At 40.0% G+C, this 26,735-nt stretch overlaps 2 protein-coding genes across 6 annotated transcripts in view; one reads left to right on the top strand and one right to left on the bottom strand.

The window, feature by feature from the left end:
* The window catches only part of LOC121906742 (calcium uptake protein 3, mitochondrial-like), a 38,983-nt gene extending 21,897 nt beyond the window's left edge, over positions 1 to 17,086 (bottom strand). For 3 of the 5 annotated variants that reach the window (XM_042425793.1, XM_042425822.1, XM_042425802.1), the window contains exons 1-8: positions 16,779 to 17,086; positions 11,505 to 11,652; positions 9,959 to 9,990; positions 8,815 to 8,893; positions 5,577 to 5,624; positions 4,583 to 4,665; positions 3,687 to 3,758; positions 1,990 to 2,031 (exon numbers count right to left, since the gene is read on the bottom strand). In XM_042425793.1, the coding sequence (XP_042281727.1) occupies positions 1,990 to 2,031; positions 3,687 to 3,758; positions 4,583 to 4,665; positions 5,577 to 5,624; positions 8,815 to 8,893; positions 9,959 to 9,990; positions 11,505 to 11,652; positions 16,779 to 17,042 (768 nt within the window). In that variant the 5' untranslated portion in view covers positions 17,043 to 17,086. The remainder of the gene's footprint in view (positions 1 to 1,989; positions 2,032 to 3,686; positions 3,759 to 4,582; positions 4,666 to 5,576; positions 5,625 to 8,814; positions 8,894 to 9,958; positions 9,991 to 11,504; positions 11,653 to 16,778) is intronic. The other 2 variants (XM_042425814.1, XM_042425827.1) reach the window with 1 other exon arrangement.
* A 5,077-nt stretch (positions 17,087 to 22,163) lies between these two features.
* Positions 22,164 to 25,498, top strand: LOC121883727 (fibroblast growth factor 20-like). Its single transcript, XM_042392174.1, has 3 exons — positions 22,164 to 22,852; positions 24,024 to 24,127; positions 24,275 to 25,498. The coding sequence occupies exons 1-3, from the start codon at positions 22,528 to 22,530 to the stop codon at positions 24,518 to 24,520; spliced, it is 675 nt and encodes a 224-aa protein (XP_042248108.1). The 5' UTR covers positions 22,164 to 22,527; the 3' UTR covers positions 24,521 to 25,498.
* Positions 25,499 to 26,735: the final 1,237 nt, after the last annotated feature.

Raw genomic sequence — 26,735 nt, 5'->3', positions numbered from 1 at the left:
GAGTGTGTGTGCGTGTGTGTGTGTGTGTGTGTGTGTGTGTGTGTGTGTGGGAGAGAGAGAGAAAGGAAGAGAGAGAGAATGAAAGCTCATAGTCTGAATAGAGATAAGTGGATGTTGCATTCAGTCACTGGACAGTACAAATCCTGCCTCATTGTACATCTTCAGTAGAAAATCTTCATTACAACTCAGGATGGACAGACTTCTACAGTTTTATCATTAATCCCAAGAGGAATTTACCTTTTTCCCTTTAAATAAGATCGTAAAAATGTTTTTTTCTACACAATATAAGTGTTCAAATCACTCATATTTCATTATTACTTGCTAATTTTGATTTAATAGTTATTTCCAGCCTTTTATGTGATCATAACTTATTAACAGAATGGTGATTTTTAATTCTTAACAGAATCGTAACAAGAGAATAAATCCTTCTTTTACATGAAATAATAAAATGGTTGTCAGTTTAATTTTGGATGCCAGCAAACTGATGTTCACCCATTACTACAAACTTTGCTTTCTTTCTAATGGAAATGTGAATCTGCTCAGACAATGGAAGCAACTTTCTGTTTGTATCCTTCAATAAAAAATCCCTCCTATCTAACAAAACTCCCCCAACAGGAACAAACACAAATGACTAAACAAACAGCACGTGTCCTAAAACATGTCTAAAATGGACAGCAGCTGATTGTGTTTCCAGCTTTAGAGTGTCTCGAGTCGTTTTAAATCACATCACTCTCTTTTTGCAAGAGTTCATCTCGCCTGACCCCTTAAATATATTACTCCTCTTCTGTCATCCCTCTCTCCATTCATCCCACCCTCTGCCATCATCCCTCGATCAATCACTCGGCTGAGCTGGCAGATGGACGCTGTCTTGAACAGTCTTTCTCTGCTGCCCTCCCTCTTTCCATCCATTCTTTCATCCACCCTTTCAAGCAGCCTACTACTGAGTACATTTAACTGACAACAGAGGATCAAGTGGACTGGGTCAGGGTCCAGCATGTGGGTGACGGGGGAATTAAACAGAGTCCCCAGAATGAAGGGAAATAGTCCAAACAAAATACTAAATTAGTGAAAACTAGGGTAAATGTAGTTTGTATGAGCAGGCTGAATCTCTATCTCCTCTATTTCTCTACCATATAATTGTAATTTATCAGAAACAGCATTTTTATGTGAATTGCAAGGTATAAAAGGGGAAATTAAAGTAATAGTAAGACATTTGAAGATATATGCTTATTTGCTTTCTTGCTAAGAGTTAGGTTAGAAGATCAAGACCACCATCATGTCTGTCCATAAGAATAAACCGAGAACCAGGACACGGTTAGCTTAGCTTAGCTTAGTTTAGCATAGAGACTGGATGCAAGGGGAAACAGCTAGCCTCGCTCTGTCCAAAGTTCAAAAATACACTTTTTATCGGGTACACTTGTTTCCTAGAGTCTTGTTTGAGTAAGGTTTCCTGGCAACCAGAGCCTTCGTACAAATTAAGCAAACTAGATACAATGTGTTAGTTGACGAGCTATAGAGGTGCTAGTAAGCAGATTTTGTTATCTTTGGACAGATCCATGGTAGCTGCAGCTATGCAAAGTTAAGCTAACTGTCTGCTGGCTAGAGCCATATTTTTACCATATAAACATGAGAATGGTGTCTCACTTGACTGTTGGCAAGAAAGCTAATAAGCGTATCTAAAAAAAAATGTCAACCTATTCCTTTGACTGCAGTTCCCAATATCTAAGCTGAAAATGTCCAACGTTCAGAAGTGCTTCAAGATATTCTGAAATGTTCTTTAATATCTGTCTACTGTGAGTGCTTAACCTGTTGTCACCTTCATCTTATAGTCTTCATCATGGTTTTACTGCTCTTATAAAACTGCCTTTTTTTTTCAAATGAATAATTTTGAACCCAGCTGACACCTAGTTCTCTGTTCACCTTTCCATCCATTTCTTTGACCATCTAAAGAAGAGCAAAAAGGAGACTACGGGGTTTTCGGATACATACGCTGTTCATGGGGGCAACCTGATATCCATACAGCTGCATACTCTAACACACAGAGAGAGACATGAGAAAGAGAAAGAGGAGGACAGAGCATGCAATCAGAGAGGAGGGAGGAGAGAAGGTAAAAGACATGTTAGTACATGCAGTGAAAGAGGCTGTGGATACACTCTGCACAAGGATATCTCATTTTCAACGTATCTATGATTAGAACTACACACATCTTGCGTTACAATATCATTCTGCTATTTTTTGCACTGCACCCAAAGATAATTTGTCAATCTAATCATTTATTTAATAATATGTCTTTTATTATTTAAGATTAATAGTAAATGTCATCTGTTGCAGCTCCAGTGAGATGAGCAACAAATGTAAATTCTGTATCACTTTACCGTAAGATGTACGCGACTATAATGACTTAATGGTTTCTATATAAGTTCATTACAGCTTTAAGAATCAGTAATATGTTATTACACAGAAATAAAATTAACTTTGACTTGCCGGGTTATCAGCCTTCATTCAAATTAAGCAAATATTACCTGCAAAATAACAATTAATTAACGACTTACTTACAATTCTAAATATAGCCCAGCCCATACTGAATTTTTGAAGTTGATACCCGTATCTATATTTGAGATTAAAATTTTTTGATAAAGATATATCTGCATATTTTCATATTTTTAGTCCTCCTATTTTTTATTTAAGAATTGTGACAATCTGGTGGACAATCTATATACATAATGGCCTCATTGTTTCTAAATTACCTCAAACATATCGTCTGTACTGACATGCCTTGCTAGTTATCGGCCAACATGCTGATATATGTATAATAAGTTAATATTGACCCGGCCCGGACAAGTGTAGGCTTGATGGATTAATAAGCAGTTATCAAACCACACAAACAGTCATCAAGCCTGCAGATACAAACATAAAACACGTAACTGAAACATTAAGAAAGCAAGATGTTGTTCCTAAACTTTAATCACAGAAGTGTTGAAAAGGAAAAAACTCTTTTAAGAGTGTATCCAGTTTAACAAGTACACAGTATAAACAGAAGAGATACCACATCATCAAAAAAAAAACAGTTCCTGTAAGGCAGCATGCACATGGTTACATGATGGGTTTAGTTAACTCTAAAACCTTTAAATACAGATAATTCACTTGAATGATGATGTGTCATTTTCAATACATCCACTTTTAGATCCATGGCACCTTTCAGCTGTTGATCAAATGGCTTTTTATGGATTTATTTATTAGTTGTGTACTGTGAATGCAATGTTTATATTGTTTGTTGTCAGTATGAGGTGATTTGGTGGCAAATGAGTTTCACCATCGGGGATTAATAAAGCTGTCTAATCTAATTTAATCTGACCTTCAGCAACATTACAAATGAAACACGAGAGGTGTTGTGCCACATCACACTGTGGATGTATTAAAATGACATTTTAAGAGAAACTTTACAGCAATGTTTACTGTTCACAGTCCTAATATGAATAAATTATGTTAGCCTCAATAACACAAATACATTCTGGATCTTTAACTTCAAGTTTACCCCACTGATGATAGCGGCATTACTGAAGTCCACGTCTACGACTGATAACTCAAGGTCGTTGCTCTGTTGGTTGCATTCAGGGTATTTGGTAAAATAATTGTTTTTTTCATCCATCCTTGCACACACACACATTCGTTCTCAACTATCTTACCAACTGCGCTGATTTCTCAGCATCTCCTTTCCTCCCTTTCTTCTCATTTTTCTTCCGGAAGATCTCCTGAAGCTGTAATAAGAGAAAGAATGAAGATCACATTGACAATTTGAAGTCAGATTCAAAGCTCTGAGTTCAGAAAGTCAGTCAGTCTTTCATGTTGCTCTACCATGTGTATACTGACAACATGATCAAGAGAGTGTTGCTTTCCCAGTTTGACTTAAGTTAAATAATTGCAATAAGATACTTTTAGAACACGTATACTGAATCTGTATCGATATAAATTAAGTAAAAAAGCAGCTTCAGCTCAAAGCAGTGGGGATTTAAGGTGGATAAAGTCAATTCTCATAAAATCAGATATGAACCAGATGCTGGAAAGTCAGACATCAGAGTGTTAACCGTGTTATATATTAGTGCTTACAGGTCAGATCTGGTTTAACATTCAACTGAAATATATATAATCAACTACACAACTAGCCAAAAAAAGCTAGAATGAGTGAGCTTTACAGAGAGACAAACTGAAACTAAATTTAATTTGGTATCATATATGGTGTCTATGCATTTACTTAGTTAAGTCTAGTAAAATCTGTCCATCTTATCATCATATTTAGAATGACACCCCATGTTTATTATATGATGATGATGCAACATCTTGTGTATTAAAGTAAATTTCTCTACCAATGTTCCGCAAAATGTATTTTTCACCCAAAAAGTCACATGAATGCAGTTTTCGAGCTTTCGTCTGTAGCGCTGATCATCATGTCACTCTGATTGTCACTCTGACATTTAACAATGTAAAACAACACTTCTCTGTTGGGGGTAAAAGATGATATTTAATGATGGCGTGTACATTCTGTCAAGGATGGATGGATTTTCTCTCAGTATTTGCGACTCACCACCATGAACTCCCTCTTGTCCACCATCTGGTTGCCGTCTGCATCAAACATATTGAAAGCAATCTTAAAGCCAGCATGGGGCTCTGGAGAACAGAGAGGAGAGCACATAGGGTGAGTGTGTGCATGTGTGTGTATGCGTTAAAGGCCATTTTATATCCAGAAATAGCACGGTAAGAAGTGGCGTATAGGGCATAGGGAGAAGGAGCAGGTGGATAAATCTATAAAACCTGTGTGAGAAAGGACAAGACGGCATACATGTGAAATTATTATTTAAACTAATGCAGGTGAAGGCACAGATGGTTTAGTTTGTGCAATTACTAACTGAATTTCATTAAATAATTACTTCAGTATGTATTTTCAAATAAAACCTTCCCCTCATCTGTTTCCTGAATAGTTTTTGTCATGAATAACGGCTCTTATTTGATGTGGACGCACAAAAATGGATGCAAAACTTCCTGTAAAGTTGACTTTTTCAAAGTGAGATATTTCTGTGACACTTTTTGATATCATGATCATTAACAGAAGAGAATAAACACTTCCTGATTTTGAGGGGAAACGCAGACATAAGTCAACTATTTCAAGGTGTATCACAAATATTTTAATATATGAAATACTTTCACCTACAGTGGTGAGTGAGCAGTGAGCGCTGAAGTTTTTTTTGAGTAACATGTCCAACATTCCTGCCTATGTAAATAGTTTGAATAGGCAGTAAGTAAAGCTATCTTTTTTCTTATTCTTTCTGCCTCTCAGTGTCTATCTTACCCCAAGGGGAAGGGGAAAACCACCAGATTTGTGTCATAATTGCTTCTTGTTGAGTTCTGGGTGGGCCTTAGTATAGCCTTGGCTAACACCCAAAATAAGCGCCGAATACTGCTAGCGAGAGAACAATATTGAGGAAGCGGGGGAAAAAAGAGAGAGAGATGGAGCTGGAATAATAAAGTAGAGGACAAGGTGAAGTGACAGGAGGGTGTGTAGAGAGACTGAATTGACTTACTTGTCAGGATGCAGAGCAGGAACAGGTACTCTGTATAAGAGATGATGCCTAGACACAGAGAGAGTTAAAGAAAAGGTCACATTCAACACACACACACACACAATGTTTACAGATGTTCAAAGACCGTGGGCCTCTTGAGAGAGAGAGAGAGAGACACACACACACACACACACATAGACAAACACTCACAGTAACACACATAATCCTTCCTTTCATGAAGATAGCATCTTAAAATGTGTCTTCTTGAGCTGAGCTGCCAACAGCCATTTGGCCACACACCGTTTCTTTTTCTACACCCTAAGTGTCCAAAGTAAAGACGCAGGCCGGTATGGGGTGTGTGCGTGTGTACGCGTCTCTGTTTGGATAAGCACGTGAAAAATGTTTTAGGTGGTGATCCTTTCTTACCTCGGGCCCATTTAGGAATCTTTTTCGCTTTCTGTCTGATCGTTCAGATAGTTCAGGGTGACTCGCTTGAGTGTTTCGGGAGAGTGCTTTCCCGTGAGTGTGTGTGTGTGTGTGTGTGTGTGTGTGTGTGCAGGTGAACATGACACCAGCTAGAACCAGAGTGAGCCTTGTGTTTTCCTGATGCTTGACTGCTTTGTGTAAAGGAGCTGGTTTGGAACTGAATTCTCTTTACCCCATGTAGCCCGAGATGCACAAAGACCAAGAGATACACTCTGAAACGACTCGGGTTTCTAAAATACATTCTGCATATTTAAGTTCACATACTTTCAGTGATATACTACTGAAAAAAAGATGAACACTGAACCCCAGGTAGCAAATATCATGAGGGAAACAAAAATAAGTTATACTATTACTTTACTCTTCTAACTTAACATTTTTTATATTATTACCTAATATTGTGTATTCATAATATCTTTTTTTAGCAATAAATCACTGAAAAGCATGAGGCCTCTTAGAAAAGGACCACTCATTTATGAGAAGAGGTCACGGGAATCCAACTAATTTCTGCGTCCCAACAGGTGACGTAGTCTCACTTCATGGTGACGCTGCAGCCTGCAGCTCCTCGCAGTTTTCAGCTGATTGTTTTAAGTATCCGGTCCACAACAATCCCCACAAAAAGCAGACATTCCCAGCTTGCAAGCTCACTCAAGTTCATGGTGAACTACCTGCCCGAAAAACAACAGCTGGTGAAGAAGGGTTAAGCATCACGCAACTAAAGAAGCAGACATGTTTCTCAAGAGTTGGTGGACCAAACAAGAGCAAAAATGTACATAAATTTGGGAATTGTATCTTGTATCACAATAACTTAATAAGCTAATAGTATGTCAAAAATGAACCAAGTGAAGTTATAATAACCATTATCTTTATATAATCAATAACAGTTCCTGACTCAGACAAAGCTCTTTAAGGAGACAAGAAAATCCTCCTTGTTTTATAAAGCTGCAATTACTTAATGATGCTTTAATAAAGCGATGGCATGAACATGAACAAATCATGTTAGAACTTGTCCAGGTCTGTTAGAGAAATGGTAACAATTCATCATGAGCGCATGTTGAGACAATTATAATGACATTACAATAGTCATAACAAACCATTATACATGGAATCTATGAATATGTCTCTTGTTAATGTGTGTTAGCACCTGTATTGTATTTGCATTTGCAAAAATGTAGTGATGCTGTATTGATACTAAGATATGAGACTGTTAGTTGTAAATAATGCTTTTTTACCACAGGTGAAAGATAACATATAAACTCATTATGCTGACAACATGGATTTACATTTACTGTGAGCTGTTAATGTCTGTAATGTAAATACTACGATATAAACCATGAACTCATCACAGTGCTGAATACGTGTGATGTTTATTCAGCAACAAAGGTAAAAACATTACAGTGCCAGGTTACTGAATAACCCATTGTCAACAGACTGATATACTGTATAGCGTACTCAATACACACACACACACACACACACACACACACACACACACAGTCAACTATGTTCAGGCAGCACTGTGCAATCCTTTGTCCAACGTACGGCTCTGTCATTCTCAGAAATATGAAGCCATTCCAGAGATTTTAACTGTCCTTGCTCATCATGACATGGAAAAGAGAGCATATCCTGACATCAGTACACACACACACACACACACACACACACACACACACACACACACATGCATGGCATACATGAGGGACAGGACTGAAAGAAAGCTGAATTGAAAAAATGTGTGAGTGGGGTTTTGAAGTAAAAACAAATTAGTATACATAAATGGGTTTTGATGCTGTGTGTGTGTGTGTGTGTGTGTGTGTGTGTGTGTGTGTGTGTGTGTGTGTGTGTGTGTGTGTGTGTGTGTGTGTGTGTGTGTGTGGTCTTCTCCTTCTCTCCATTTCTTTTTTCACTTAATCTCAATTTTTCTCTCATCATCCAGGTGATGACAAAAAGGAAGACGGCAGTGCTCCTGGACTCTGGTCCCTGAATGCAACACACACACTCACACACACGCTAGGTACGAGGTGAGGAACGTACTCGTGTAATCACGGCAGAGGGAGAGAGAGGGATGCGTCACACACGGTGCGTTATATTTAGCATCTCCCAATTTGTGTGTGTGTAATTAACACTACGGGGACTTACTCCCAGACTGTGTGATTCCTACATTACACACTCCTGAAGCAAATGCTTTAATTAGGGGGAGCATCTTTCCCTCTCTCCCTTTGGTGCTGTATAATTATTTGTTCTGTTCTCATATGCACTGAGGAAAGGAGAGGAGAGGAGAGGAGAGGAGAAGAGAGGAGAGGAGAGGAGAGGAGAGGAGAGGTATATTTTTAGTTTGGACAGCAGGTTGTTTGGCTGTAAGGTGGGACAGCATGGCACCAACCCCGGATTAGAGACACCTACAGTGACACACACAAGCTCACAAGTGTGACTACTATTTAGTTACACATCAGCAGGTAAGCCCTGGTATACACACACACACGAGCAATCGTACTGGAAAGCTGCAAATAAAAGCAGTAACATTTGTAAAGCAGTGAAATAATATATATCTTAACAAAGGAAATTAGATTGTAACGGTTATCATAATCCACTGACATTCACTGACTTTGATATTATCTGACTACTATTTACTCTGTCTTGAAGTGTGTGTGCATTTGTATTAGTGAGTGCAAAGGTGTTCAAGGTGCCTTTGCTGCTTTTTTCCATGAGTGAGTGTGTGTGTGTGTGTGTGTGTGTGTGTGTGTGTGTGTGTGTGTGTGTGCGCGTGTGTGTGTACCTCGTTCTCTCAGGTTGCGGAATAGTTTGGACGATCCTCTCCACACTGGAGGAGTATCTAACAGAATCTTCTCCAGCTCCTGAAACAAAGAGGAAGGTGAAGAACAGCCAAAGAGCTCATTTCATTTATATAAACACATTTGTATTGTTAATTGTAAACATTAAAGGTACCCATGGAGTAACGTTTTGTTCAGCAGTTTCCTTGTAATCTCTCTCTCTGCTAGCACGACAACGAGGGTGACGTGACGCACATTGCTGCTGACTACAGAGGACAGTAATGCAACTGTGTTGTGCATGCAAACCACACTTTTCCACCGATAAACAATTGGTAGCAGTGACACGCAGGGAGGACGGGGGAAGAAAAAGACTGCTAGTTGATGTCAACATAGATGTAAAAAATTCAGTATCTGGTGGAAGAAAAATGCATTCAACACATTTATTTCGCCTCAAGGATACACACAATACCTTTGGTGAAAAACAATGAATGTAAACATAACTGTGTTTGTCTACAAGAAAACTCCAGAGGGTACCTTTAAGATCCTGTTAACCATAAACTAAAAGTCAATACCACTGACAGCAGCAAAGCTACGGCATAATTGAAGCAAAGCACCTTTGTGCTTTTGAGCTGGAGGACTGAATCTGAAGCAACACATCTATAATATATTTGCTCTATTTAATATTGTATAGAAATGTTCACACACAATAAAGTGTGCAAAAAGCGAAGGGGTCTGACTGCTCTGCATAGTCTAATGCCACAGAAACAGACAGATATCCTCTACTTGACATATTGTCCTCTCAAAAATGACTCAATTATTCATTATTTCTCATTTTGTCCACAGCAGCGATCTAGAAGATTTCAGGCCTGGCATCCAGTGTTAAAGACAGCATGAAGGCCAGGAGAGGCTGTCAACCGTCTCACTTGTCTCACTTTACATATACCGACCATGAATCCATTAATGATCTGCGATGCATGCACTAATGCAACATGTAGAATCTTTACATTCACATAAAGAATCTCTTCAACAATCCTGGCAAAATCCAGATCCAAACTCTGCAAGCCTGCAACAGATGTAACATGCAACAGATGCCTGCAACATGGAGGAGCAGAAAAAAAAAAAAGAAGCATTTAAGAGTGTGTCTCCCACCTGTTTGGTCAGGGACCTCCAGGGCCTCTTGCCTGCCAGGGAAACGAGACAAAAGAGGAGAGAAAAAGAAGGGAAAGAGGAGAAGAGAGTTTGGGTGGGCTCTGTCAGATAGCATCTGTATGATCTAGAAATGGGTCTTAATGTGCCGGGTACAGTCACAACACACACACATACACACTAACACACACAGAGACACTCACTATATATACACTGTCATCATCACAGGCCCATTTGTACTGTCTAAAGTGCCCCGTGCTTGTCTTTGTAGTATGTGTAATGTCCCCGTAAAAGCACATACTACTTTTGTTCTGTTTTATACAACAAAGTTCATCTAATTCAACTTCAAAGGGGGCATTAGAGGATGTCGGCTGCTGAGAGGGTATGTGCGGCTGTATCGTATGTCAGTGAGCCAGGGTAGATGTAAACACACACATACAGGTGCACAGTTTGCACGCAATACAATCACACGTCCGCCGAAGAAAGGAGCGGCAGCTTTTTTTCCGATGGGTTTGTAAAAAAAGTTTTAGCGATTAACTCGACTTGTGCGGACATTTTTAAACCAGTTGTCATAAAGGAAATATTTAAGCTGATTGTCTAGGTTTAGATATTTACTGGTTTAAAAGAAAGGGTAAATGTGAGCAAATGGAATGTGGAGAAGTCGAAGAGTGTGTGAGGAGTGTGTGTGTGTGTGTGTGTGTGTGTGACTAACATTAACCTCAGACTAAACAATAGCTCTAAAGCCATCTGCTTTGAGGCTGGCTGGCCAGGACTAATCTGTTACAACTGGCAGCAGGCTGACAGAAACAGCAAAGATGTGTTTAAAAACGGGGATTTTTAAGTGTTTTAAAACATGGTTGCAGTAAAAAAAAATTTTAAAAAACATTTTTTTAAAAAGATGTTTTACACCTGACGCTGATATCAGAGTTGGGAAATCAAATTCAGATCCGAGATGGTGATCAACAAACTAAAAAAATCATCAAATTCAGTTGGTTATCAAATCTGTATGAGGACATTTTTACAACTAAATGTCAGTCTACTAAAATCACAATGTGGAAACATGGATATTATATAATGGTAACACAGCATGATGAAGTTTGTACTGTCACTTATATGTTGAGAGTGGATAACATGCATGAGATTCGATAGTTCACTAAAATAATAGTTGAGTAAAAGAGGAATTTGATGCAGGATGCCAAATATTTAAATAGCAGGTGTAAAAATGATATCCAAATACAATCCAGGTATAAACCACAAATTAATAACAGGTGGAAAAAGGGGTCAATGTGACAAAGAGAGCTGACTAAGAGCTGATGCAAAGAGAATATTATTTACCTCAAAATAACAATCTTAAAACATTCTTTAACTGAATTTCAAAGACCTTTCGAGCCAGGAGAGCATGTTCCCAGCACAATATACAAGCAGCAACGATAATGAACTCTGGGCAGGTCTCAATTATGGAAACCGAGCCTATAAATTTGAGTATATACTGTCCAAAGCCAGAAGATTTGAACACAAGTGTAAAAAGATGTTTGCAGATGATACGTACTCCTTGGTTCGCTCATGGTGACCGACTCGATGAAGTTCTGTGGAGTCATGTACAGCTGTCCTTCGTACTCCACGGAGCTGAACATGCGGAAACGTTGCTCGTGGGACGACATGTACACCTCTCCTTCCTCGAAGTCGAACGGACGTGCCTGCAGATGTAAAATGAAAACACAAAACAAAATACAGTTACTGTACTTTGAGGGATTCAAGGCAACATGAAGTGAAACTCCACGATAAATAAAATGCATTCTGGTTTCATCATTATACAGTACAGACAATGAGTGGATCATACTGTATCTGATGATCTGAATAATGAGGTATCAAAAATGTACTTTTACTATTTAACTGCCAGATTTGACATTCAGAACAGAAAACAGCTCACACACAGGGAAAGGTGATTAATTTCTAAACGTGATGGTAGTTTAAACGTGACTTCCTGCAGTTTTTTATAAAGAGAACTCTGTGCCCCTCATACAGACAGCAGGATCTAAACTGTAGCAAATCTTCACTGCTTTTGAACCTCTATAATGAGGAGATCCATCTATTCTTGGCACCAACTCTCTCCATTTAGCTCTCCGAGATTATAAATAGAGTCAGCACCTCTGGCGCAGTACAATAACACGAGAACAGGGGCACACACGAACACACACACACACACACAAATACTTTGTCACTACTTTCTACTTGATTAGCATCTCTCTCTCTCTCTCTCTCTCTCACTCTGCAAGGAGCCAGGGCTTCAACTTGATTAACTGCAGTAGAGGGAGTTGCTACGCCAACAGATTGTGCTGCATGAAGCTGTGTAATTAGCAGAGAGGTTTCCAAATTTAAACCTGTTTGGCCGCAGGGCCCGGCGCACCGAGGTTCCTGCTCAGCTCAGCTAACATGCTAATGAGCGCACAGATTCATTCATAAAGCTTTGATGCTGCCTTTCACCGAGGGAGCTTTTGAAGGCATGAATAGGAGATGAGTGCTCTTCTTCATAGGAATGCACTGTAATCAAGTGTAAGAGGAGAGACGCCCGTGGCTTTGACTCTCACTAATGAATGAAGTTTACAAAGTTCTGCGGAGGCAGCTAGGTTCACATGCCATGCTGCACAACATGATGTAGAAAGTAATGTAAGCTCCACTGGAAAAAAATCTGTTATTTGAAATTACGTGCAGAGTGATACACCGTGTTCTTGTAAGTGCCATGTAGCCACAAACAAACCTGTTCCTGTTGCCTCGTCTTGTTCTCCGGGCTGCACAGCAGATGCCCCAGGTGTTTTCCCCTCAGGGAACCCAATGTTCTCCATTCACAGCTGCAGCTCTTCAGTCCATCTCCTCTGTTTTCTCAGCCCTGAACTGTCTTGTGTGTTCCTCCTAACATCAGCTTCAGTTATTTCAGTTCAGTTCAATTACAGTGCAATCTAGCTGAGGTCCCATACAAACTGGCTCTTGTAGACGTCAGAGATTGCTAACACTGTTCATCAGCTCATTTTCTTTATTGCTAAGCATCAAACAATTTCATGTAGCAAGAGGCCGTTTTCTCTGTTGTGATATGAGTCTGAAGCTGAACCATGGGTATTCTAGCTGGCCCTTTAACAGTAGACGTCATTGCTTGAAGTTTTGCCAACGGCATCTTGTGTTTTCTTCAACAACAAATTCAGTCTCTCTCCTTCTTAGTGCAGAGAGTCTAACTGCCTGAGCTGAAGAGTTCCTCCAGCCAAAATGAGGACACAGCTGCCAGAATCAGTCAGCACATTCCCAAAGGGGTTCTGTGTCCCTTGAGGACAGCCTAGCGTCACTCTGGTAGAGCCAGCATCTCTCAGTTCCCACTCTATTATGGCCAGACTGCCAGATCAGCCAAGTCAACCATTTTAGTTTAGTTCTATATGGTCCTGTCCGTCTCATGCTTCTGGACCCGTTGCAGATGATAGATAAGCAGATCCCTAAGGTCAGACACACACCCCTGTTTCCTGGGAAAGTGGTTTTCTTGTACTTCGAGAATGTTTTCCAGCAAATCAGATGTTCTGTCCCTGCATTTCAGTTCTTCCAGTTTCTTTCAGCCTACTTCAACCAGATGGATTTTCCCATTCCCTCCTGACAAACTATTCTCTTCCCAGCCTGGCTGACTATCGAGCCAACTCTTCAGTCCAGTTCACTAAGCATCCTGTTCCCCAGTCAGATAGTCTTCCTGCCTCCGCCTGTATGCTAGCTTTCTAGCTAACTGGCTACCCTCATTCAATCCTTTGCTCCAGTGGGCAACTCCTCAATCCCTGGCAGTTGATTAAGAAGATCTCATTTAATTTTGAAGCAGTGTGCCTGTAGTCTGGCATGTTTTATCCTATTTACTACAAAATGCATCTACTTACCATTTGATTTCAGTGGGCCTGTACAAAACCAACATACAGAGGCCTGAAATCTGCTTTAGACACAGCAGTCAAAAGTTTGGACCCACCTTCCAGTGTGTCCGAACCTTTGACTGGTAATGTAGGTAATCCACCACAGTGAACATTTTGTGTTCTTTATTTTATTTAAAGCTCCATCATCATCATGTGCAAAGGCATTTGTGGTCCCAATATAAAACTCCTTGGCAATGTCTTCTAGAAATGCTCTGACATTAGAGCTGCAACTAAAGATAATCTCATTATCAATTAATCTGTTGATTATTTTCTTGATTAAACGATTAGTTGTTTGGTCCATAAAATGTCAGAAAAATGTTGAAAAATGTCTATCTCTGTTTCCCAAAGCTGAAGATGACATCCTCAAATGTCTTCTTTTGTCCTGACCAACAGTCCACAACACAAAGATATACAGTTTACCATCATAGAAAACTAAATAAATCAGAAAATATTCACATTTAAGAAGCTGGAGCCAGAGAATTTGGAAATTTTCTTCTTAAAAAATGACTCATAACAATGAATCAATTATCAAAATAGTTGGCAATTAGTTAAATAGTTGGCAACTAATCGCTTGAATGACTAATCTTAACAGCTCTATCTGACATATAAGATGCTGAAAGGCATTGTATGCAGGAGCTGAGATTCAAAGCCAGAAATCAAACCAACATGTTTTTAAAGTAAATTAATAATTTTGAACACAGGAAAACTCAAACCTGAAACTCACAATTCAGGAACGCTGTGACTTTTAGAGTTTAGAATCTGAGGATTAAAATCTTTTTTGAAAACTCTGACGTCTCTGGCTTGTGTTTGCATTTATAAACTGACAGTGGATTACCAGGTTAATCTCAGAAGATACTTGTTAGTTCAGTAGGGCAACGCTGTACTTTACCCGAGGGACCATAACAATGGTGATCAGGTGACCATTAATGATGCATTTCAAGTAACGACTAAAAAACTAGTAATTAATATGCACATAACAAGGAAGTAATGATTAATGATTGTATTTCCCATTTAGTTCCTGATTGTAGAAACAATTAAATAATCATCAATCTTTATTTAATTTGCAAGTTAAAATAAATAATTATAAAAACAGGAAGGTACTCAGGTGTGTACTCAGCCAAAAAATAGTGCATCAATGTCAAAAAGAGATAATGACACAAAAAACCTTATTGAACCTTCCCTACCAAGCTACACAGTCCAAACCAAGTCCAAGTAAAAGTTAGTGATGCATATATTGTGTACATGTGTACACAGATATACTGTTTGCATGCACATGCATATACAGTACATACATGCAAGCATGTATGCATAGTACATGCATGAAAACAGTACACAGATTTAAAGATATCTAGGTAGGGCTGCCACTTACCCAGTTTCATTATTTATTAATCTGATTAAATTAACAAATTGATTAATTAATATTTTGGTCTATCAATCAACTGCTCAGTTAATCTACTAATTGTTTGCACCACTCATTAGGTACTGGAAAAGTCAAAAGTAACTAAATGTAGTAGATTTCAAGTACTTTACTTAAGTATTTTTATTTTACGGTACTACATATTTTTACTCCACTATATTTCAGAGAGAATGTTGTAATTTTTACTCCACTACAATTATGTGACAGCTACAATTTTACTTTATAGATTAAAAACTTTCATTCAAAAACACATAATCATCTCATGAATTTTGAACACTCTATCAAACTACATAGTTTCAATTAATTCTAGTTTCACCAGCTGCAACAATAAAATGCTGTTTTAGTATTAATGTGTCAACAATAATAATAATAATACAAAATAATTTACATAATAATATAAACTTCTAAAAGGGACCCTTTTACTGAGAACCTTTACTTCTGATACTTTTAAGTATCTATATTTTCTATGATTCTATATATCTATATTTTTAACATGTGATATTGTTACATTTATTTAAGTAAAAGGTCTGAGTGCTTCTTTCACCACTGGGCACTGATTCATTAAATAGTATTTACCCACCTTTTCTCCAGTAACTTAACATTATATGTTATTCATAAACTAACATACAGGTTAAAAAAGGTTTTGCATTAAGTAAAGTTACTCATTTGTTCCATTGCCCATTAAGATTTTAAACAGCAGAAATTAAATGCTGTTGATGGAACAATATATAGTCACAGAGCACTTTACAGATGGTGCACACAAGCATGTGCAATACTTAAGCCGTTGGCTGAACGTGCTGCAATATCCTGCGACAATGTGCAATACTGGTGCAAACTTGTTTCCCTGATTTTATAAGCTGTAGTGGTTGTTATCAACGTCATTGGTCTTGTTGTGGTGTTGTATGGTTTTATTGTGATGTGTGTTTTTTGTTTGTTTTGTTTTTGTATGAATGATACCAGCTTTTTTTTTAAAAACCAGTACCTGTCCACCGCTGTCTGACTACGTGACATTTAACATCCTCAACACTTTGTTGTCATTTCAGCACCAGCTCGAGCGGAGAGCGCCATCGCTGCATCTGCGCGCGCACATCGCCCAGCAGCCAAAGAGTGAGCAAACTGTTTCCACTGGGCGTGCTGGGAATGAATGACACCGTTTATCCGCCCGAGAGGAAAACATATAAACTGCCAGCCACATCATGAATACAGGACAGAAGCAGGCCCGTCTAACTGGGTCTAATCTTTGAGTAAAGAAATGCGAAACACTCAGTGGTCTCTCTCTCTCTCTCTCACTCTCTCTCTCCCTCTCTCTCTCTCCTTCTCCCGGTGGTCGTTTGTCACCGAGGCCCTTATGTCAACATTGAGGAGGAGCACTGTATCTTTTCTTCAAGTAGCCTAACCAAGTCGCTACGTGTCACTACAGCCTCCATGCCACCGTCACCGATCACAGCCCCCCCAGTTTCAGTCGGACACCCACCTTCTCCTTGGCTTCAACGGTCGGGATGGACGGGAGCAGACCGTTGATGCGGTGCCTCCCCATCCTCTTCCTGCCTCCGCCGCTCGTCATATCGTTGTACAAGTAAAGAGCCACGGCGCCTCCGGTTGCAAGACACATCCCGACAGCCAGACACCTCCGTGTCCGTCCTACAGCGGCCGTCTGACCGCCGACAAACTCGTTTCTCGCCGCCGACCAGACGTTTATTTTACCTGCCAGCGCTGCCACTCTGCGGAAAGCGGCCATTGCTGCTGTTTCTGTTTCTGCTGCTGCGCTGCCGTGATTATAACTTTGCGGGCAGCAGCAAAACTATCGCGTTGCTTTCATCGCGAGATGTGCGGCCGGCCGCTCGGTTGATGCTGAGGCTGAGAGCAAAGTCCTGCACAGAGCAGAGCATGGATGAAGCAGGTCTTATTAACCCTCATCCTAACAACATATTTAACATACAAACCGACTGAGGTCCCTGGGGACCCTAAGAATAAACTACTGCAAGAAACAACCATCATAGCAAAATAGTAACTTATTTCTTCTCAAAACATGATTAGTTATGTAATTAATGTCATCTAAAAAAAAAAAAAAAAAAAAAAAACTGATTATTATTTTTTTTTATTTTATTTTATTTATTTTTTTATTATTTAGGAAAGTTACAGATAATTTGCATATTGTGTACAATGATAATATATACTTTTCTTTAATAGCCTACAAATTGCAGCTTTTATCCCAAGTACAATCTTTCCACAAAGTCTTCAAAATGACAGAATGCTCCTACCCCTGATAGTGTGTAATACTTTAAATTAGGAGCCATGGCAAACATGAACTCAATAAATAGTTCCATCTATTAAAACTGAATTGGGTGGGGTTCCTCATGACGCCAATACATTGGTATTTTTAAAAAAGCACTAATTAAAACAGAAATAGAAAACAATGATATGAAGTCATTAGGAACAAAATGATTGTCAAATTCATTGAAAATTGGAATGATAGAATAAAACACCTGTGAGATATGACAAAAAGTAAACCTCTGGGGTCTGTGGCTACCCCAGTTGGCAGCATTAAGGTTATACATCTATAGTACAGAGTGGAGAGGATTTGATGCTTCTGAGTCAAAGTCAGTAATTAATTTGAACCACAGAGAATTATTAACAGTGATGTGATCAAAGGTGAATCTGTGCGAGTTTACATCAGCCATCAGTTTATATTGTAGAATATATACATAGAATTTAACTAATGATAAACCGGTAGCCTAAAATTGCATATAGTCTATACATCAAATTTATATAAATCAATATAATATAAAAAATTAAACTGATAAATGAATATCTAAAAGTGTAATTAATCAAGTGGAGATTTTTTTAATGTTGTTTTTATTCATTAACTGCTAGTGATAGAAGCTCATATTCAGATATTTTACTACTGTTAGTAAAAATTGTATTCCTAATCAGCCAGAACAATGTAAAAACACTATTATAAGTAAAAGTCTATAGGCTATTCAATAATTTAATTTTTGTCAATGAAATTTGAAGTACACATAAGGAAATATGATGAAGAAAACGTACATGAAATATAAAAAGTTGTCACTACTGCAAAAATGCCCCTGTCAGAATTACAATATTAAACATGATATTGTTAGAATATTAGGCTATTACTGATGTTACTGTGTAATCAGCATTTTCATGTTGTAACTGGTGAAAATTAAAGAACGCAAAGAAGCAATCTATCTAATCTATAACAATGCATCACATTTTAAATTGATATGATGTTTTATATGTAGAACTTAATATTTCCCTCTGAAATGTAGTGAAGTAGAGGAAGTATGATGGAAACACTCAAGTACAAGTACATCAAAAGTGTACTTAAGTACACTTGAGTAAATGTACTTTTCACCACCTCATAGGCTACAACCAAGACAAACTGCCAAACTGAGACACACATGCAAAATCTATCACATTCAAAAGCCACAGCATTTGTTAAAAGTCTACTATATCATGTTGGAATCGACATGAAAGACATCTCAGTTTACACGGGGAAAATTAAAACTGACCAATGATGTCAACATTTTGTCAATCTTCACTTTTCATTGAGGGTCAACGTGGTATCAAATGTCTAGTGGGAAGTACAGGATCAAAGCAGCCAATGGAGAGCAGATATCAAACGAATATCAAAGATGAACTCTCCATTTAAGTCTTTACATGTAGGACTAATGCTAACCTGATGGGGCTTTTCTCATGACTTTGATGCTGAGAGAATAAAGGAGAGAAGTCTAATAGATGGGCCTGTCACCTGTTCACACATGAAGCATGGTGGATCACTCTAACCTATAAGCTGCATTTAGCCAAAAGTTGAAAACAGATCAAACAAGGACTATCAAAACCTCTTGGTAGAAATAAACCCTTTTAAAGATTGAATATACCTATTAAGACCTTAATTTGTTCCTTTGGTTTCTATTTTGCTCACAACCCAAAGATTAGCTTGTTATGGTGACTAATCATAACAGTAGGTTCCCTAATTGGTTGATGATGACCTTTCAGAAGTTGAAAGTCCCCATTCAGTTTGGCTTATTTGACAAAGACTCCATCATCTAATCATTGTTTAATCAAATCTTTTTCAGCCATTTACATGTAATCAGGCCCCAAACAGAGAAACATTAGATCCTGGACAACACCTTCATTTGACAGCAGTTTGTCCAATACAGGACAAAAGCATTTGCTGATTTTTGAACTCAAGGCCTATCTATGATGTAATAGTGGTAAGTTCTAAGTGTAATTTCTAAGTGGCAAATAGTAGAAATTATGATGAAAGTCTTCATTTTGATGGGGGCCCTCTGGATGCAGCTTTCAAAGACCGCTGGAGTCCCCCAGACTGGAAACAACTTGCATTAATAACCTCTAGGCTACTTATTCAGTTATTCCATTATCCAGGCATTCGATTAGGTTGTAATTTCTTTGTGTGTGTGTGTGTGTGTGTGTGTGTGTGTGTGTGTGTGTGTGTGTGTATGTGTGTGGGTGGATGCAGGGTGGGGTAAGGATATAACCCTGGGGGCTTCCACCTCCTCCTTCTCCTCCTCCATACAGCAATGATGGCAACATGGTTGGTTTCACTCTCTGTCCCTGTCAGAAACAAAGCAGTAAACCAAGAAATTATATTTTAAAGCAAACCATGTGACCCTGGGAACTGTTCACTTGCACCTTGTAAGTGCGCGTGGAAATGCGGCGTTGTAGTTGACATCTTCATTGTGGCCGGGTCGATATCCAATACATCAGGATCCGATCAGCCTGCAGGCGATTCCGATCAATCCTGTCTCCTTTAAAAAAAGTTCTTTTTGATGGTCATAAATACTAATGAACCGAGGGAAAAAGGGAGAAGGACGCACGCCACACACATAGATGCCCTCTGAGTCTGTCTGTCTGTCTGTCTCACTTAAACACACACATACACACACAGAAAGAGAGAGGGAGTAAAAAGACAGAGAACAACCACACAACATAATCACAATATATAAAAATATACACTCTTGTCTTTCTGTCACGCTAGAGAAATCGACATGAGTGCAAAATGACCTGCTTATAGCGACCACACACGCGCGCGCACACACAAACACACACACACACACACACACACACCTCTGCACCTTCAACTCATTTATCAATGCGACTCCCGAGGGAGGGGGCAGCTGTGAGTGCGCGTGCGTTGTGTGCGCGAGCGCGTGTCTGTATAGCTGCCAAAATCAATGCCATATAGGCTACAACACGGGCCCCTGTGCCCCTGTTCAGAGAAAACCATTGTCCATATAAAGCATGTGGACCGCACATTTGACCCTATGTGGCCAAGCGACTCAGATCTGAGTGAGCAGTAAGGTATATGCATGAAGAAGATGTCATATTTTGTGAATGCTTCAAGTCAAAACCCCATATTTGGACTGGATGACTTCTGTTGGTAGCCCAATCTTGCATTATTAATTGACAATCCACAGTTTTATTAACATGCGACCACAATGCAAATAAATGTGAACAGACCAGACCAGCAATACAATCAATTTATTATCTTATCTTCATTTTTACATCACTGCTATATGTAAATATTCATAAAAAAATAGGCTAATGTATGTATGATGTAAATCAAATTAAACCGAAAATCTCTATTCTGTGTTTTCTTGCATGTACGTGACATATTAAATGGTCAGCGGAATGTGTTCAAAGTTATGATCAATGAAATGACAATTTATTTACATAAAGAATTAACAGTTACTGAGGGTTTTTTTTTCTCAAGTCCTCCAAGTGTCAAGTGTCGGGGTATTTTCTAAGCCTGCAGTTCAAACAGGTATATTCCCTTCTTCAGGTTGTTATTGCCTGATCCCCTTACAAGATCCCTCCACTTTGAAGCCTCTGTGTCTTTGATTCGTCTTTTAAGACCACAATTAAGGATATATGGGCTCCTGTTCAAAGCATCTTGGAAAGATCAATGACGGGATTGACAGTCAAGTGATGTCGTTTGCACAGGTGTGTGTGTGGGTGCGTGTGTGTGCAACTGTGTTTTTGTGTGTCTGTGCGGGCGCTGTAAACGTGCGGCTGGCTTACATAAAACGGGGGCCATAAATCAACAACCGAGTGCGAAAATTACGCAAATGGGGGCTTTCCTTCTCTCTCCGCCGCACCTGAGTCATTTCGAAATGGGGGGCGTGGGGCTGTAAAGCGTTTAGGGTAATGGCAATATCACTTTCATGCTGTTTGACATACACACACACACACACACACACACTCTCTCATTCGCTCCGTGTCCATCTCACACACAGGTTGCAGCTCTGAGTTGCGCACTCTCACAAACACTCGTGCAGTTTAAACTGGCCCGCTGAAGTGCCCATAAACACGCTGAGCTTCTTTTAATCCGTTAGCTGCATGTCAGGCAAATTTCCATTAGTAGTTTTTAATTTCTTCTCTAAGTCCCTGCGCTCTCTCCACTGAAACTGAACATCAAAGGTGAGACAGGAGAACGACGAGCAGGGGGATGAAGGGGCTCCTTTTCAAACGGGAACAGAAATGCGCCATAAAGGGAGGAGATCGGGACGCATTTGCATAAAAGGCAACTCGGGGTGAATTTATATAGCTGAGGAGTATGTTATATAGATGTGGAGTGCAGTAGTACCGGTCTCATGCGCTTCATGCTGCTGCTGCTGCTGCTGGAGGAGCTGAGAGAGCAGAGGGTACCGCAGAAATAAGAGGAAGAAGTGAATTGAGGAGGTAACGAGAAGGAGGAGAAGAGAGAGAGAGAGAGAGAGAGAGAGAGAGAGAGAGAGAGAGAGAGAGAGAGAGAGAGAGAGAGGGAGAGGGAGAGAGAGAGAGAGAGAGAGAGGAAAACCCTGATGTGCACCGGAGCAAAGGGGAGTATCCCGAGGTGAAGAGGAGAGAGAGGGAGCGGACAGAGGAGAGGAGAGAGGGATAAATAGCAGAAGAGAGGAGGAGAAGGGACACGCGTTGCTGCAACCGGGATACCTGCATACATCACGATAACGCGGGAGTTTAACCAGATGACAGTCTAATTAACACTGCTGGAGACTGCGCCAAAACGCGCACTCATTGGGGATTTTTCTTTTTGTCCGCCCTCAGTCCAACTTTTCTTTTTCTCCGTTTCACCGGCTGACCCTTGCTCGCTGGTTCACATCGAGACTCTCTGCTCATCACTTGGATCTCGACTTGGATCTCCTGTGCTGTAAACCGGATCGGGTGTCTTATCTGTGATGGGGGCAGCAGCTGAGGTTGGGAGCTTCAACGGATTTCTGGACAGCTTTGGCCCCGCGGGTGGCGCTCCGGCTCCCGTTGGCTCTCATTTCGTTCTCACCCCAGCCGGGGCGGTGGACTCGGTGACCGGACTGATGATGGGGGGACAGGGGCAGCAGCAGGAGCACCTGGTGTCCGCGGAGAGGCTGTCCCGGAGCCTGGCCGACCTCAGCCATCTCAAGGGGATTCTGAGGCGGCGGCAGCTCTACTGCAGGACCGGCTTCCACCTGGAGATCCGTCCTGACGGCACCGTGCAGGGCACCAGGAAGGACCACAGCAGATTCGGTACAGACCTCTTTACAGTGTATTATTATTACATAACTCTTATTTTTATTTTCTATTAATATTAGCAGAAGTGATAGTAATAGCAGTAATATGAGTAGAATAGCAATTTACTATCCCAGTGTGGATGCTATAGGCTCTGTAACATGCTGACAGGTATCCTTATGGTGGAGGCACACACACACACACACACATACACACACATTGAAAGAGAGAGTGTGTGTGTAATTAGTTTAATGTTTTCAACTTAATGTATTTGCATCATACTAGTGAAATATTTGATTTAAAAGGGCAAATAAGAGAAGGTGGTGTTGGTGGTTCAAACTCACGACATTGGGGGATCATCACTGCATCACCACCCACTGGTGCACCCACTTTATATAATCATGTAACCTATTAATATCGCATGATAATAAGCCATACAGACTACTATAATCAGATGCTTATAATATATGTAGCAGCCTACTACTACTGTGATGCCAGCTGCTGCTGCTGCTGTTGCTACACTAAGCTGTAGTCAGTGTTGCCACCAGTAGATGTAATGCATCTAACGAAACTGAATTTATTTATTTTTGGAAAAAGCTTGCCAGGTGTGACAACAGGAGTATTTTATGTTTGCACATTTCTACCACATTTCCTCTTTGAGATTAGATTAAAAGCTTTTTCTTGAATTTACTGGCTAATCTTTAGTTATCAAGATAAACAGCTGCAGTTTACAGATCAAAAGTAGACCGCTCTGAGATTTATTTTACTGCTGCGAGGCTGTAGCACTTCTGGCACTTGATTCATTCCATTTGAGACTTGGATGTAACTTCACGCCAGAGGCCATACCAGACACCCAGCCTTGCTTGTCAGAGTCAGCTGGTTAAATGTACTGGACTTTCTTGTTTTGAGTGCAGGTGAAGTTTGGTCTGACAGTCAGCCTGCTTCATGTGCGGTTTGATTGGTAAATCTAAAGTATTGGACAAATATGTGATATAGAAGGATATTGTACAGGTAGCAGTGGAGCTCTTAATCGTGGCAGATCTTAAGTCATATTGTGCACAGTACTTCAAAGATTCAATACATGTGTGCCATGAGATGGAGTTTGAATGTGTTTATGATGTGTCATTTTGGAAAAAAAGTGTCTGGATGTGATGTAATCTAATGTAATATAATGTGTGTGTTGTTGCAGGTATTTTGGAGTTTATCAGTCTAGCAGTGGGACTGGTCAGCATCAGAGGGGTGGACAGTGGTCTCTACCTCGCCATGAACAGCAAGGGAGAACTGTACGGATCGGTGAGTACACATTATAGAACATGCACTAAACAGATGTGTCCTTCGAACTACGGCACACTCAACATATCAGATGTATATCTCGCTGCCAGCAGGTGGCACATTTTGCACCATAAAACTGACTTTTCCTCTTTCTTTTTCTTTCTGCAGGATAAGCTGTCAGCAGAATGTGTTTTTAGGGAGCAGTTTGAAGAAAACTGGTACAACACCTACTCCTCCAACATCTACCGGCACGGAGAAAAAGGTGCATTTTACTTTGTTGCTCTAAACAAAGATGGGACGTCCCGGGATGGAACAAGGTCGAGGCGGCATCAGAGGTTCACTCACTTCCTACCGAGGCCCGTAGACCCGGACAGGGTACCGGAGCTGTACAGGGACATACTGGGCCAGAGCTGAAACTGAAGGGGTGTTAACCCCTCAGAGTCAGTCTGAGCTGAAAAGCAATCCAAGTGCACCTAACCTCGACCCCCTTCTTTAGGGAGGTGGAAGATCTTGTGGATCTGGACAAAATGGGATCACATGAAGTGCACCAAATCCACACTCCCCACGGCTGGCATGGAGGAAAGAACCAGACCGGCCAGAGAGTTTGACTGAAAAGCACCAGGGATCTGGGAAGATGTGAAGACACTACCTGCTCCCCCAATACTGTCCCTTTATTGGCCTATGCAGAGGCCCTGGTGGCCAAACAGATGGATTTCCTTTGACTTTCCATTTCTTAAATCCAACTACCTACTGGTCAAAACTGCATGTTCAAGGGGACAAAAGTGTGGAACTTATAGTTGAGATTAACTACCAGCTGCTAGTACCTTTTTTTCTGCTCTGGCTGGTACGTCTTGTCATTTCCACTGTTTTCAGTAGGCCTTTTTATTTTATTCTAAACACTACTGTGGCTGCTAAGTAAACTATTTCTTAAAATGCATAATCCACTATACGGTGTGGCTGGTTTACACAAAAAGGTAGTTTCATGCACTGGAAAGGAGCCATGTTTGGTTTGGGAAAATGTTCTGAGAGCTGGTGCAATCACCTGTATTGAACTGACTGTTGTCCTGAAGTGGATGGACTCTGTTTGAAATCGCTCCAAAGACAGACGCTGCTCAGAAAATGTAACTTTTCTACAAAGTGCATGAGGAATAAGAGAAGAAGAACTGGTTCGATGGAGTTTTATATAGAGGACTTCTTCTGTGGTGTCCTGTGGCGGAATACTGTGTGTTCTGTTGGAACTCTAGAGACTCATTCTAGAACCCAGTGAAGGAATTCTGACTGCAGTCAAACACACGAAGCGACAACGACACCTTTTCAAACCTGTTGACAGATTTTATTCTTATTTATGAGGTTTTGTTTCCTAGGACATACAGTATATTTATTTCATATATTTATTTATTTTGAGAATATATTTTTACAGGTATGAGATAAAATAAAAATAAAAAAAAAAACAAGCCATGAGAGATTTCTTTGTGATTTTTCAATTTGTGTGTCATCATGGTGTTTTCTGCTATGTAGCATTCTCACAGACTGATTGAAGGATGTACTTTTCATGTCAGTTTTTCTTGACTTTTTGTTCACAGTGTGGGACTTTAAAAGCATTGTATCTCTAGGATATAATTAGCTTCAAAATCAGTGATATGAGTGAGAGAAAAAAACATCCTTTCCCAGTCAAAAACAGCACAGTGCAGTTTTTAAACATGGTTAAAATGGCACTTGCACTCATAAAGTTGGGGGAAAGAGTGGTCCAAATTGATGCAACAGATGCCGAGACATCCCGGCATTGAGTCACACCCCAAAGCCCTGTATCCTACAATTTACAGCTTTCTGTTAAAAATGAGTTATCTCCAATCCCAAGCTAAGGCTGCTCAAGTGATGAGTCATTTTCTCAAACTTTGTAAAGCTCCTCCAAAGCCACGGAGCACATTATACAACTTTTCACAGACTGAGAAGTACTCCCTGCGACTAGGAAATTGACTCTGGCATGTAATATTGGTGAAGCGACCCTTTAATATAGTCATCCGTATCTCAAAGTACAAACAGCACAAACCTGCATATCGAATTCTCTCTATATCCATTTATGATCGATTGGCTGTCGGACTTGTCCTGGCTGATGATGTCCGTGAGGTCGGTCGGTGAAACAAAGCATTTCGCATCTTGTTTGTACTTTAATGCATCAAAGTCAAGCAGTATCATTGGCTGGCACATATTCCATTATTTCCAGCCAAGTCCTCCATCTTTTGACTGTTTAGACAACTACTGTAGCTACAACTACCAATGTGTTGGTAAGCATTGTGCAAACACTCAGAGGAACATTTTAGCTTGATAATGTAATTACAGGATGGATTGATTAAACAAATTATAAAGACTGGGTCTTCTGTACTGTTCTGCTGAGATATGGCTCAGTCCTACATTTATTAATACAAGTTGCTTCTTGTTTGAAGCTGTCACTGACAAGGACTGTGGAGCTACAATATGGTCACCTTGTTACAGGTTAGATATTGCTACAAGTGATGTGTCATTTGGTAGCTCCAAACCAAGCCTATAGAAACAAAGCAAAAAGAGCAGATCCACATAAAAATAGATTGCTAGGTTGCATGCTGTACTTTCCCCACCCACTACAGCAGTA

The sequence above is a fragment of the Thunnus maccoyii genome, chromosome 2 (assembly GCF_910596095.1).
Source record: "Thunnus maccoyii chromosome 2, fThuMac1.1, whole genome shotgun sequence".
NCBI lineage: Eukaryota > Metazoa > Chordata > Actinopteri > Scombriformes > Scombridae > Thunnus > Thunnus maccoyii.
The sequence above is the reverse complement of the archived record's forward strand: the minus strand, read 5'-3'. Positions and strand labels throughout refer to the sequence as shown.

Bases quoted from the DNA above. Each gene is read 5' to 3' on its own strand.
- LOC121883727 (XM_042392174.1), top strand. From the start codon at position 22,528: ATGGGGGCAGCAGCTGAGGTTGGGAGCTTCAACGGATTTCTGGACAGC. The intron at 22,853-24,023 runs GTACAGACCTCT...GTGTTGTTGCAG, and splicing joins GAAGGACCACAGCAGATTCG to GTATTTTGGAGTTTATCAGT. The intron at 24,128-24,274 runs GTGAGTACACAT...TTCTTTCTGCAG, and splicing joins AGGGAGAACTGTACGGATCG to GATAAGCTGTCAGCAGAATG.